Source organism: Poecilia formosa, unplaced genomic scaffold, assembly GCF_000485575.1.
Source record: "Poecilia formosa unplaced genomic scaffold, Poecilia_formosa-5.1.2 Scaffold12, whole genome shotgun sequence".
Lineage (NCBI taxonomy): Eukaryota > Metazoa > Chordata > Actinopteri > Cyprinodontiformes > Poeciliidae > Poecilia > Poecilia formosa.
Genome location: NW_006799951.1, coordinates 2501195 through 2514899, shown reverse-complemented (window position 1 = coordinate 2514899; position 13705 = coordinate 2501195). Strand labels below are relative to the sequence as shown.

At 39.4% G+C, this 13705-nt stretch overlaps 1 protein-coding gene across 2 annotated transcripts in view; it reads left to right on the top strand.

Moving 5' to 3' along the window:
- The window catches only part of LOC103133558 (protein tyrosine phosphatase receptor type E), a 30585-nt gene that overhangs the window by 11253 nt on the left and 5627 nt on the right, over nucleotides 1-13705 (top strand). The window contains exons 3-17 of one of the 2 annotated variants that reach the window (XM_007545342.2): nucleotides 3772-3843; nucleotides 5905-6001; nucleotides 6400-6473; nucleotides 6904-7040; nucleotides 7203-7293; nucleotides 7413-7489; nucleotides 7581-7617; nucleotides 7695-7792; nucleotides 8998-9117; nucleotides 9975-10135; nucleotides 11754-11889; nucleotides 12073-12222; nucleotides 12709-12802; nucleotides 13210-13286; nucleotides 13427-13561. In XM_007545342.2, coding sequence (XP_007545404.1) covers nucleotides 3777-3843; nucleotides 5905-6001; nucleotides 6400-6473; nucleotides 6904-7040; nucleotides 7203-7293; nucleotides 7413-7489; nucleotides 7581-7617; nucleotides 7695-7792; nucleotides 8998-9117; nucleotides 9975-10135; nucleotides 11754-11889; nucleotides 12073-12222; nucleotides 12709-12802; nucleotides 13210-13286; nucleotides 13427-13561 — 1551 coding nt within the window. In that variant the 5' untranslated portion in view covers nucleotides 3772-3776. Of the gene's footprint in view, nucleotides 1-3771; nucleotides 3844-5904; nucleotides 6002-6399; nucleotides 6474-6903; nucleotides 7041-7202; nucleotides 7294-7412; nucleotides 7490-7580; nucleotides 7618-7694; nucleotides 7793-8997; nucleotides 9118-9971; nucleotides 10136-11753; nucleotides 11890-12072; nucleotides 12223-12708; nucleotides 12803-13209; nucleotides 13287-13426; nucleotides 13562-13705 lie in introns of both variants that reach the window. The other variant, XM_007545338.2, reaches the window with a different exon arrangement.

The following is a 13705-nucleotide window of genomic DNA, read 5'->3' as shown; positions in this document are numbered from 1 at the left end:
TATATATGTCATTTTCTGGCATAGCTGCCAGAAAATGACAGACACACGGTGCCCCATCCAGTGACCCACATGCACAGCATGCCTTGCTGCACAGGGCTGCACAGTAGCATGGGGCTAAATCAGTAGATGCGACTTTCCCACCGAAGGGGAGGGAATAGGAAGCAGGTGCTGGCACTGCATGCTTGTTTAACAGTGGGGAGAGGTTTGGCTCATCTAACAGCATGCAACACATAACCTTTGGCTTTGTGACAAATTACATGTGAAAGCATGTGTACTGTTTATGTAAAAAAAAATGTGCTTGTCCTGCACGCGCACAAATGACTATAAATATAAATACTTGTTTCTGATGGCAGTAGAAGATGGCATACTTTTCAAAACTCAAACCAATAATTTATAATCCAGTAACGCTTTATGAAATCTGACATCGAGTTTGTTTTGAGAACATTTTAGAGCGTTATTATGTAGCTCTATTTTCAACAAAAGCTTCAGGGCAATGTGTTTTTTTTTTAATTTGGAATCCCCTCCCGGGGGTTGTATGTGAGAAATTCTCCGAAATATCACAAATGAGGCCCCCAGATGACCCATTTTCACAAGAAATAAATTGACTCAATGAATTTTTCCATCTAGTCTTTCGGCCTCTATAACAAGAAGGGGACTTGGAACAGAGGATAAATTAGGACACTCAGTTCTTTTGTTGCCCTTTTACTAAATCAAAGCAAAGACATTAAGGCAGATTTGGCACATTTGCCCAATTTATGGTTTCGTTTCATACCTTTCCCCTTTGAGGATGGCGAGAAAAGCGAAAGGAAGTGGAAGTGACTGAAGGAAAAAAATAGGTACTGAACTTTGGAGATAAAAAAAATGACTAGGAAAATGTAGTGAGCAATTTTCTTATATGCTTTATGCATAGCATCATCCACAGATAAATTAAAAAGTGCTGAAAAAGGCAGATCATTAAATAATTAAAACATGACTACGAAGGAAAAAAAATCATGTCCCTTCTGCTGAAAAAGAGAGAAAATAATTAAGAATCTTTTTTTTTTAAGAATAAAGCAACTTTGGTGCATAAGCTAAGTGACAGCTAATTGTTTTGATGCCTAAACTTGGATCTGGGAATGACATAAAATCTGTCACTCAGATGTCCCACAGCAGTGCGCTGCTTATGGATTGATCAAGTTACACGCTGGATTTTGTGATGTATTCAAAATTAATTCAGTTTCTCATAATAATTCCTCACAATTAGTGCATTTTTTTTTACAATATTAAAATATTTATACTACCTATCTGTGTCTATAGAAACCTTCTGCAGCTGCACTGGACTCTCTTGCATAAAACATAACACCTTTCATTTTGCTACGTTCTTTTGATACCACCCACCTATTTCTCCATAGGGTGTCACTGCAGTCCTCATCTCTTGTCCTCCACCTCGTTACTCTCATCCATCTTCGCCCTACACTTCCTGGCCTCATTATTCACTTCTATCCTCCCTGCTCCAGGTACCATGTTAGGACTTCTAATGCCTCGTTTCCACTGAGAAGCATGGGTTGGTACAGTTTTGTAGGCTATTTTGACTGTTCCCAATGTAAAAGTGGCCCATACAGCCGACTGGTACCGACTGGCTATTTGTGAAACACTTCGCTATTCTGAAGATCCTGGATGTAAAATTACAAAATCTATCAGAAAAGACAAAATCACAAATCAAACTTTAAGAATGACTGAATTCAATCTTATAGTTGTCTCCACTGCAAATAACTTGTAATTAGCCAGCAATTTCAAATGTTCAGAGTAATTTTATGTTCCTAAAAAACAAATATAGCACTTAATAAAATACAATGACACATATAATTTAATTTATAAGTCAAACTTAACTTAAACACTAACTTAGTGCTGAATAACTTTCAGCACCAACTTTAAATAAATGATTTGTAATTAATAGTAACAATAATAATAAAATTAGCAATCATTAACACTAGATATTGTCTTATTTTTGCTTTTAACTCGTTGCCGAAAACCAGTGGGTCCGAACACATCCGAGCATGTTTGTAATTAAACTATGTGTAGCGGCCACTCGGATTGAACAGCCAGACGCAGGGAGTTTCAAACGGGTGCGGTTTAATCTCGACCTTTCTCTCCATCGACACCGTGAAAACTGTAGTATAAAACAAAAGGATACAGAACCGTTGGACATGCTCAGCTCTTGTATAAAACCACAGAAGGTAAAATGGTTTAGCTACAACAGGAATGAGAGTCAAAAGGCCGGTGCTCAACAGTTCATTTGCATTTGCATGGCTCTCAGCAACTTCATTTAAATACGAAAACCTCTGCTAGGCCGAAGGGGAGGGGGGTGATAGAGGAACACGGACACAGCGTTTTTGACCATTCTTGGCAGTGCTCTACAATTGTCCACTCTGACAAAAACCTCTTGCCGATAGCCCTCAATCTCCATGCGCACGGCAGAACTAGGTGTCAATAGCTGTCGAAAACCCCACTTTTCATGCTGTGAGTGTTGTGACAGTATTATCATAAGATTAAGGAAGCTATTAAGAAAAGTAAAATGAATAGCGATGGCTTTTTATGGAGCATTGACTGCAAACTATTTTAGAGTAACCTGTTTACATGTGTAGTAGAGGCCAGGAGTGATGTGATTGTGATGTGATCTGCCTCCCTGACATAAATCTTTCTTAATTATAATTCTCAGCTATTATTTATGTCTGAATTTACTGAGCTTTTTGCTTTTTCCAGTGCAGAATGAAAGTTGGCTAAAGTGCATCAGCAAGACTACAGACACATTAAAAACAATTGGATAAGTACGGTATGTGATTTAGTAGCGCATATGGGAGTGGCACAAATCAGATTTTTATTTTTTTTTGGCGGGGGGGGGTGAAAAAAATCAGTATTCAGATTTTTAGACTGTCATGAAAAAGTTGGATGTGGGACATATGTGGACAAAAAAAAGAAAAAAAGATTTGGGTCACATTAGCCTTACACTCTGCAGTTCGAAATTCCAACTTAGGACAGACTAATGCAGAGCAGGAATACAAGAGGCTTTTTTTCTTTCTTTCTTTTTTTTAAGTATTGTGTTGCAAAAGGTAAGTCAGGTAATAGATGTTATAGGAAGTTTCAGAAACCTTTGAAGGACAAAATAAAGAGATGGAGAAAGCTGCTAAAAGGGCCATGCAACATTACAGACAGTTTTCCCTTGTTAGTAAATTAAAAATATAAAATGACATTTTTTTTTTCATCCCATAAGATTATGGGATGTTAAAAAGGGCCAGAGACATTACAGAAATGGTGTTATTTTCTCAAAGCAGGGTCCAGTACAGTACAGTTCCAGTACATCAAAGCAAACAGGGGAGAATGAAATGGCTCCTAACAAGCAACGCTGAAGCTCAACTCCACAAGGTCTGCGAAGGGATATGGTTACTGTCACCTGTGGGTTAAAGCCTCCTCCCTGGTTTGATGTTTGAATTTGAGGTTATTTGATGCTTCACTTTCAAGTCGGCCTGACAGAACACGACTGCAACCAGATTTCCCAGCAGGACTCTTAACTGCTCTGCAGACAAACTCGCACACATCACCCTCAAGCCACATCAAAGCAGAGCTCTCATCTCTGCCCTTTATGAACGGCACCGAGACACAGATGGGTTTTATATTGGTTTGGCTCCGTCTAGTGGCGGATATGTAGACTTACAGGTTCAAACATCTTTCATCAGTAAAAGTGGTTCAATGTTGTTGCTTTTTTTTCTTTTTTTTTCTTTCTCTCTCTGTCAGTGACCATGGTGTTGTTTCTGATTGGATCCTCCATCACTGTCAACAATTCATCTCATGACAACCGAACTGCAGGTAAAACATCAAAGGTCTCGCACTGCTAATCTTAAAGAAAGAACCGTGTATGTTTTAAATATCACAGGTTTTTACATTTGTTTTAACATACTGGAGTAATTCTCCAGATCGTCACACAAAATGAATGTGATGCTGTTGTAAAGAAGAAATTTGAGAGAGTAACTTATCTTTCATTTCCACGGCTGTCCAGGTTTGCCAGGTCCGTGTTGTGCGTTTTGAGCAAAAGCTGATTTAACTTTCGAATGCCAGTGAAAACACTGAAACAGCCTTTTGCTCTCCTGCTGCCAAATTGGAAGCCAGCGTCAGCATAGTGCTGCTTAATGATGTGTGGAACATCTAGAAAATAAAACCCAATTAGAACCAATAAATGTCCAGGAGTTATAAAAACAGATGGGGAAAGAGTTATAAATTAAAATCTACGGAAATCCAGAATGTTGATATGGATAATTTATAGGTTCCTTGTGTATTTAAAAAAAATATATTCTCAAGGCTAATTATTGCAGAAATAAAAACGTTCAGTAAATTACAAAAAAAACAAAACAAGATAATCTAACAGTTCACTGCATACCATTTAGAGCAACACTTCCAGCAAATTTGAAGACTTTAAAACTACAACTGCATGGCTTCTATTTAGCACAATTAAAAACAAAGACAGTTGCACAAATTAATGCTTGAGCTCTGGGAACTCTTCTGAATGCTGTTTGTTTCTGCAGCAGTCTTAAAACCGCCTCCTTCTCTGTGTGTCCAGGCTCACCGAAGGTGGACTGAGTCAGAGAGCAATCCGTCCTGCAGTCTGGACAAGACATGTCCATTTGTTTTTAACTCACAATTCAAAACTAAACAATATATCTATATTTATTTTAATTCTGGAGTAAAATAATGAGACATGATATGACCAAAAACATTTCAGGAAGGCCTTGTTAATTGGTTTAATGTAAAACATTACAGACTGACAGAGTTAGCAATCGTGGTGTCAAATTCAACACAGTGCAAAATGTGGGTGCCTATTAATATGATATTTTTTTATATGTTTATGCTGTAAGACATAGCATAAACAAACAAGAAAAAGATATTTTTTTAAGTTTCAGCTTTTCTTTTGCACAGAAACAGTTTAAAGAAATGAGGCAAAATTTGCTGCTGACATAAAAACAAGCTGAGTCGTTTATGACAGCTCTGTCAACCGCAGCATTAAAAATGCATGAAAAAGAAGAAGTAAACATATTTCTTTTCCCTCTTAAAAAGTACAGAAATAATGAAAGTTCTTCAAAAAGAATAGCTAAAAAAATTTAATCCTGTGGATTTTCTATAATTGTGCACACACAGACAAAGTTGGATGTGAAGAACTGAAAAACAGAGTAACAGCAATAAGTAATTCTCTCTCAGCCAATCGCCCATTGTCACCAACATTCAATGGACAAGAGACAGGGTACGGGATGCCAGTTCATTTCAGGGCAACACAGAGACAGACAGGACAAAAAGAATTTATATATTAGCTCCTAGTGCAATTTTAGCAAAAAGCGATAAAGCTTCGCTGATTAACTACTCTACAAAAGACCCACTAAATATCCCAAAAGATCTGGATTTTTAATTAAAAGAAATGATTGTTCCACATTAGATTCGTTTAAATAAAACACCAAGGAAACTGCAATATTTTATTTATGTCTTAATGATAAATTCAAGAAGACTAAGAGATAACTCAGACTGAATTCTTGTAAACTATGTCAGTAGTTGTCACAGAAATCTAATCCCACATCTTACCGCAGCATGATCAGCGATCAGCGCATTACTGATAACAATTGTTCTGAATCATTATTGTGAGCATAATCCCACTGCAAGTTATTTCTGTACATCTGTAAGGTAAAAGTTTTTCCTTGAGTGGAATTATGCAAATTAAAATCGAGTCATTTTTACTTGATGAGTTACAAATTGAGTTATTTATGCAGCATCGAGACTTCTAAGCTTTCTTGATAAGTCAGAAGTGAAAAAAAAAAAAAACTAAAAAACTTTTAGTTTGAAGCTTTTTTGTTTTGAAGTAATCTGTTTCACCGGTTGTTTGTGCAGAAAACCCCACCCACCACGGTGATCACGTCCTGCCCTCGACGCTGATCATATCCCTGCTTCTTATCATTGTTGTCCTGCTAACAATCTACTGCCTGAGGTAAATAAAGTCGCACAACTCACAATTACTTTTCTCACCGTCTCCCTCTTTTTTTTTTCTTTTTTTTTATCATTAAATGAAAATAAGGCTGAATGTGTCAGGGCGTTATTGTTCGGGGGTCTGGGGGGGTTAAACAGGAGGCGAGCAGTGGCTTATGGGCTAACAGCTGCTTGTTAAGGAAGACGGCAAACAAAACGAGTTGGGTCAGATGAGGCTTCACATTCCGAAGCGACAGCATGAGGAGGAACAGCTTTACTTCCCTGAGATGGTTAATGTTTCCTTTGACTTTCTGACTCATCTCATGCGCTGAGCCGTTCTCCGCGGGCACCTTTTTCCGCTGAACTTGGCTCCCTTCATCAGATGGTTTTCATTACCTCACCCTATTTCTTACGTTACAGGTTTAAAAACCACAGGAAAGCCCTGGTCACATCCGTGGATAAGAAGATTCCAAATGGCTTCTTGGAGGAACAAGGTACTCCTTCTGCACTCAAAATAACCACCGGAGCATGAAAATATAATGCATCCATTTTCTTTTTATGCCTTTTTTTTATTTTACTTGTAAATTTAAACTCTTTATGAACAAAGGAAGACTCATGAGCCAAAGCTGGAAAAGTTGTGTGTATGTGAGGGGGGGGGTCTTAGGTTTCATAGCACGTAGGGAGTCACATAAACTTTTCTTCAAGTGGAAAATAAATGTGCGGAAATGCCAAATTCCGAGCTGAGATGGTTTTGAGCCGCAGCACCAACTTTATGACTCCAGAAATCATTTCTGTCACGTTACCCACAGAGGTAGGAAATCTTAATAGTCATCAGGCTTGTTTGTGCAGGTGCTGCGAGATCTTGTAATGTCGTCCACTGGGAGACATTTTCTGTCTGACCACCGTATATCCCTCTATACTCAGGAGAGCAGACAGTGGTCCTCCTCCCTAGATCTCCCTCGCCGTCCAAGAGATACTTCCCGATCCCTCTGGACTCGCTGGAGGAGGAGTACCGGATACGCTCCGCAGATGACGGCAAACTCTTCAGAGAGGAGTTCAATGTAAGATTGTTTGGTGTGGATGACGTTTTTTTTTTTTTTTTCTTCGTCAGATCGTATATCAAGTACGGTGGAAAAAACAATAAAATATTTTGATAGATGGCTTTGTACCTGGTGCTTTTCTTTTTTTCTTTATCATGTGAGGGTTGGTTTCTTTCTTTGTAGTCACTGCCATGTTACTACCACCATGGGTCCTTTGAGGAGGCGAGCAGAGAGCACAACAGAGAGAAAAACAGATACCCAAACATTTTACCATGTGAGTGAGGGTCTGTGTATGTTGGGCCGCGGGTTTATTGACGGCTAAATCACCGGGAAAAGCAGTGCAGCAGGCAGAAATAAAACTTACTTCGCTTTATGTCTCCTCTCTTGTCTCAGACGATCATTCCAGGGTGATACTCAGTCAGCTCGATGGACATCTGTGCTCAGACTACATAAATGCCTCTTACATTGATGTAGGTGTTTTTACCCAATAATTCATCAATATAGTCATTCTCTCTTAGCTAATCTAGAGTGTTATTTATTTATTTATTTATTTCCACACAGGGATATAAAGAGAAGAACAAATTCATCGCAGCTCAAGGTAAAGTGTTTTAAGAAAACATTTGAGTTTCTGACTCTTGATGTGTTTTGGAAATCTTTCTCCCGACGTTGTTCCAGGTCCCAAGCCTGAGACATTGGCTGATTTCTGGCGAATGATTTGGGAGCAAAAAACCACAACGATAGTGATGCTGACAAATTTGAAAGAAAGAAAGGAGGTATGTTCCTAATTTTTTATTTTTTTTACCAAATTATTTCAAACCCTCCTGTAAACACCACAAAGTTTTTTTGAGACCTCTTATGTTTCCTTGTAAGCCAAAGTGCTGATTATCTTTTATTTGACCCCTCTTCTAACTGGGAATCCATTCAAAAGTGTCACCCTGCAGGATCGCTTAGCGTTGAAATTAAATTCAGCCTAACGAGGATAATTGAGTGCTCAAAAAGCAAGTTTGATGGGGCAGATTAGAGGCAGTGGGGATCAATGATGAAGTAATTGTTGATAAGATCCTGAGAGGCTTCATGATAATTAGAGAATCTAGTTAATGGGTTGAAACGTCACTGTGAAGACCTTATCGACTGTTAGTCCGCCTCTGGATTGAATTTTTAAAAGACGCACTGAAAATGTAAATTCCTCTGCTCATACAGTGCCTTGATAAAGTACCGTAAGTATTCATTGCCTTTGAATTTTTTCCAATTCTGTCACACTACAACCGCAAATGTCAGTATTTATTTATTTTTTTTTGGAATTTAATGTGAAGGACCGACACAGAGTTGTGGCTTCATTATCAAGTGATGCATCAATTTTGCACATTCAAAAAATGTAAATGTTTCCCCATTTGTCTTATCATAATTTGAGTGGAACTCAGTCAAACTTTTGAAGGTTTGTCACATATTATCAGTGGAATGAGTTCTGAACTTTGACTGGTCCATTCTAAAGAGGTGAATATGCATTTATTTGAGCCATTGCGAGCCTTAGCTTAATGTTTAGGGCCGTTGTCCTTCTGAAATTTGAACCTCTACCCTAGTGTCCGGTGTTCTGCACCTCCCCGTCTTCAAGGTTCATCCATGTTCCTATTAACTCAGACTGACTTCTGTTCTTATTGAAGTCAGGAAACCCGTGATGCTGGAACCACCATTCTGAGCGTTTACCCCTTAGGAGAATCAGGCTAAATTGAGCTTGCCACAGTTCTCAGATTTTTATTTGTCAAGAATTGTGAAACCTGTTGATCCTTTTCCTCCAACTTCATAAATACGTGTTGCTTTGTCTTGGTTTGTCCCATAAAAGCCCAGTGAAATACATTGCAGTTGTAACATGAGAAAATGTTGGAGAAAAGGTACGAGAGGATATGAGCACCATGGTAAGAAATTAATGTGACTGCAGTTGTAACTGCAGTATTTTTTTATGATCGCTCTCCTTCTCCAGGAGAAATGCTGCCAGTACTGGCCGGAAAAAGGCTGCTGGATGTACGGAAATATCCGCGTGGCGACTGAAGACGTCATTGTGCTGGTGGACTACATCATCAGAAAGTTCTGTGTTCAATACGTAAGTGAAAATCAAGGTATAGACTTGTGCTGGTTACTAGAAGCGAATGATAACTTAAAATGAGCGTCACTTTAGAAACAAGTTATATTCCAAGTTTTCAAACTGATTTTTCTCTTTAGATGTTGTTATGTGGTGTAAAACAGCTATTTGTTTTCCCTATCTTCTTCATTTATGCAAATGCAAAACCAAGAGTAAAAAAGTTTCCTAGTCGGAAAAATGAATATTTTAGACGTAAAACATTAAAAGGGTACAGATGGCAGAAACGGGATATGTCATCAATAAATAAGCGTATTTCAGCGAACAATAAACAACGCCGTAATGTTCCGAGTTTATCGCTACTTGATCCTCAGGAATCCACGCGCATTTTGAAGGTGTGTTTGTTTCTTTTTCCCTTTTTTTGATTGCCAAGTCGGATGTCTGCTTGGTGTGCTGCGAAGCTTTCACATTTCAAAATTCACTTTGTTCCTTCTCCGTCTGAAGCCAGACAAGCGCAGAAATCCTCTCTGACTCAAAAAAAAAAAAAAAAAAGAAAGGATGAGTGCGCTGTAGCTCTGTAACGAGTGTTTTCACATTTAGCTCTCTGAAAACACAGCAACCAAGAGAGTGGAATGATGTTCTCATGGGAGTGAGGCAAAAGGGAAAAAAAGACAACAAAAAAAAACTCAGTTTGATAATTACATTGTATCCCTGAAAGAACAGTGAGAAATATATATACATATATATTTTTTAAATAACGTAAATGCTAATTTTGAATTATCCTACCAACATTTAACAGTTTGTAGGTGGCTTTCTTGAACTGATTTGTGTGTCCACATCCCTGGTGAAACACCTGTGGCGTGTTTGTACTTTTGCAGCAGGGCAGCGATGGCGTTCGAGCTCCTCGGCTGGTCACCCAGCTCCACTTCACCAGCTGGCCAGACTTCGGGGTGCCGTTCACGCCGATCGGAATGCTAAAATTCCTGAAGAAGGTCAAGGCTGTCAATCCGTCATATGCTGGGCCTATTGTTGTCCACTGCAGGTAAAATACAGGAAGAAAGGAGACATCAAGTGGAACGACACAAAGAAACAGAGTTGCTGATTTAAGTTAAAAGCTGAGTTTACACCCAGGGTTAGTAGGGTTCTATATATATAGAGAGAAAAATGAAGTTTTTTTAGAATGAAGTGCTTTAGAATTGTATTTGTTTCAATGATCAGCATAATGGCCAACCAAAGAAATCTGCAGCTGACTATAGCAACTGCTGCAACAGGTGTTGACTTCTTGAATGGGGCCCACACTGCTGAAGTTCAACACCCCACTGTGGAATCCAGGCTCTGTGCTCCCAGAGGTGCAGTTTGCCCAAATGACCCTTGTAAATCTATTAGTGTTGTGTTTGGACTTCAGAGGCGAAGCATTTCTGCATATGCTCGCTGGCCACAATTGACTCCTTTGTTCGAAGCACACGGTTCTACGGTTCTGCAGCTACGGCTTCTTTAAGTGGGAGGCAAATATAGGCTGCTTACAGTGGCTTGTGTCTCATTACCACCAAAAACTTCAATGTATTTTATGGGGGGTTTTATGCGATAGACCAGCGCTAGGTAGTGCATAATTGTAAAGTGGTCTTTTACTAGTGAGCGTCTAAAAAATGTGGTGTGCATTTGCTTTCGGTCCCTTCCACGTCAATTACTTGGGAGAACTACATTACTCTGCAATTGGAGCTCTCTACCAGCTTTGCACATGTGGAGACTTGGGATTGCTGTGTCTTTGAACATATATTTTCTTTTAAAGAATCTCCACAAATGTTCTGTTAGATTTGCATGTAGACATTCCTCTTTTAGCAGCATTACGGAGCTTTGGTCTAAACCATTCCATTGTAGCTCTGTCTGTATGCGAACCACCACCAGACCAAAGCTTTGGAAACTTCTATCGGGTTATCCTACAAGATTGCTTTTTGTTTATTGTTGAGTTCTCACTGCTGAAGGAACGCATCCTCGCAACGTGATGTTGCCAAAAAGTGAAATGTTTTTGACGTGTTTGCTGTGTCACCTGTAGGACGGCAACCTGCAAACAGAACTCCTAATGCCTGCTTAAACACAAAAAATGATGCATGACTAAGCTGGAGATCTCAGCATGTCCTCCAGAGTGCCAGTGCGTTATTTCGGATTTAAGATGACGGATTGAACAGAGTTCTGTGAGAATTTCAAAACTCGGGATGCTGTTTAATAACCTAATACTGCTTTAAGCTTACAACCTGTCTGTTGTGTTCCCTGCTTATTTGTTTGGTTGAATTACTCACAAGTGGATTTGCATATTTGACTTTTGAAGTCAGTTGGTTCCCCTGGATTTTGTGTCAAAGTGTTAGAGGAATTGGAAAAAAAAAATGTGCGCACATAAGCCCCACCTTTCAGATTTGTTTTGAAAAATTTATTTATTTTCCTTTCGCCATTATTCTACTGGTCTGTCGCATAAAATCCCAATATAATACACTGGAGCTCGGCTGGAACGTGAGGAAAATGCGAAAGGGCTCGGGATGCATGAATATGTTTTGCAAGGTGCAGTAAAGGTTTTCCTTTGTGCATGTTTTGTTTTGTAACTTTTTTTTTTTTTTTTGAGCTGTTTGTCACAGACCAGACCTTTCCCTTGTTTGTGTTTTCCGCAGCGCCGGAGTCGGGAGGACGGGGACGTTCATTGTCATTGACAGCATGATCGACATGATGCACATGGAGCAGCGAGTGGACGTCTTCGGCTTTGTGAGCAGAATACGAGAGCAGCGCTGTCAACTCATCCAGACAGACGTAAGTGACGACCCCATGCGACCCGCTGCACCTTGAGCCTACGGCTCGACTCGGAACCGTAAACAACCGGAAAACTTGGAAAACAGCCATGTTCTGTAATACAGAAAAAATAAAATATAGAGAAAAATAGTTCAGCAGAACTAAATCGGCTTCTGTTGTCTCTTCTGATCTTTTCCTCCTCAGATGCAGTACTCCTTTATCTACCAGGCTCTGTTGGAGTACTATCTGTACGGAGACACTGAGCTAGATGTGTGCTCTCTGGAGGGCCATCTGCAAAGGCTTCACAACACCAGGGCCCCCCACGACAGGCTGGGCCTGGAGGAGGAATTCAGGGTACGAAGGAAGGAGCTCCCCGTTAAACATCTCAGTAAAGAATGAATTGTCGCCCATCACCCTGCATCCTACACAGTTATATTATCATGGAAATGTTGCCCAGGGTGCAGCTCTTGGCGGCGAAAATCATAAGTAAAAATGTTTTTGGATCAGCTGAAACTTTATAAGGCACCACCATCTGCCGTCTTCAGTTTGTTTTAGCTTTGATGCACAATCCTCCATGGCTCATCGCAAACTGAGCGGAATTACACTCCAGTTCCTACTTTTCAGATTTTTTTTTTTCCCGTTCCCCCACCCCTCCCTTTACCAACAAGTCATGTTTTTTTGTCCAGCTTCAGTTTTTTTTGTAGTTGTTAACATTATTGAACCATTGTCTGCTTTAGAGTGAAAAAAGAAAGACTCTGTGTTTAATCGCATTAAACACATACCCTGTGTTGATTAAAGTTTTTGATCCACGTCGGTTTGAATGCGTTTTCTCCCCATCAGAAGCTGACCAACGTTCGCATTATGAAGGAGAACATGAGAACCGGGAACCTTCCAGCCAACATGAGGAAGAACCGCGTGCTTCAGATCATCCCGTGTAAGGGCTGCTTTTTTTTATGCCCGGTTGGTTTCATAATGCATTACATCCGAGTAACATCAAAGCGCTGATTTCGCAGATGCCGTACATGGATATCTGTCGAATCGGTTCATGTCAGCCAGATCAATGATATTTAAATGTGGGCTTGTGTTTGTTTTTTTTTCTTTTTCTTCTTCTTTTCTTTTTTGTTGTTGTTGTTTCAGCTACAAGTAGAGTAATGAAAGAAGCCACATTTATTTTACAATGTACAGACATTTGATATTGTATTCTGACTTTAATAAGCATGTTTACATCTTTTCTTTATCAGCCTTTAAAACAAACAAAAAAAACCAACTTTTATTTTATTATAAATCACTTGTGGAAAGTTTTTGTCTCTTTATTTTATTTTATTTTTTCCCTCTCTGCAGATGATTTCAACCGAGTAATACTCTCAGTGAAAAGAGGACAGGAGTTCACCGACTACATCAATGCCTCCTTTATTGATGTAAGCGCTCCCTCTCAACCTCCTGTATAGATTTCCCATAAAAAGTATAAATAAAGCTCATTGTTTCCTTTGCAAACAATGCAAAATATTATGTTTTGCCGCGCTCTCAAGTCTTGTTTACTGGATGATCCGCCCTCCAGGGCTACAGGCAGAAGGACTATTTTATCGCAACCCAGGGCCCCCTGTCTCACACTGTGGAGGACTTCTGGAGGATGGTGTGGGAGTGGAGGTGTCACTCAATCGTTATGCTCACCGAACTCAAAGAAAGAGAGCAGGTAAAGCGTGGTGCTGCACAAACGGATGAAGAGAAATTGATCTGCACATTTAATGTTCCCTTTATTATTATTATTATTATTATTATTATTATTATTATTATTATTAGATTTTTTTGGTCTGCATTTTCTTGTTTGGTATGATTT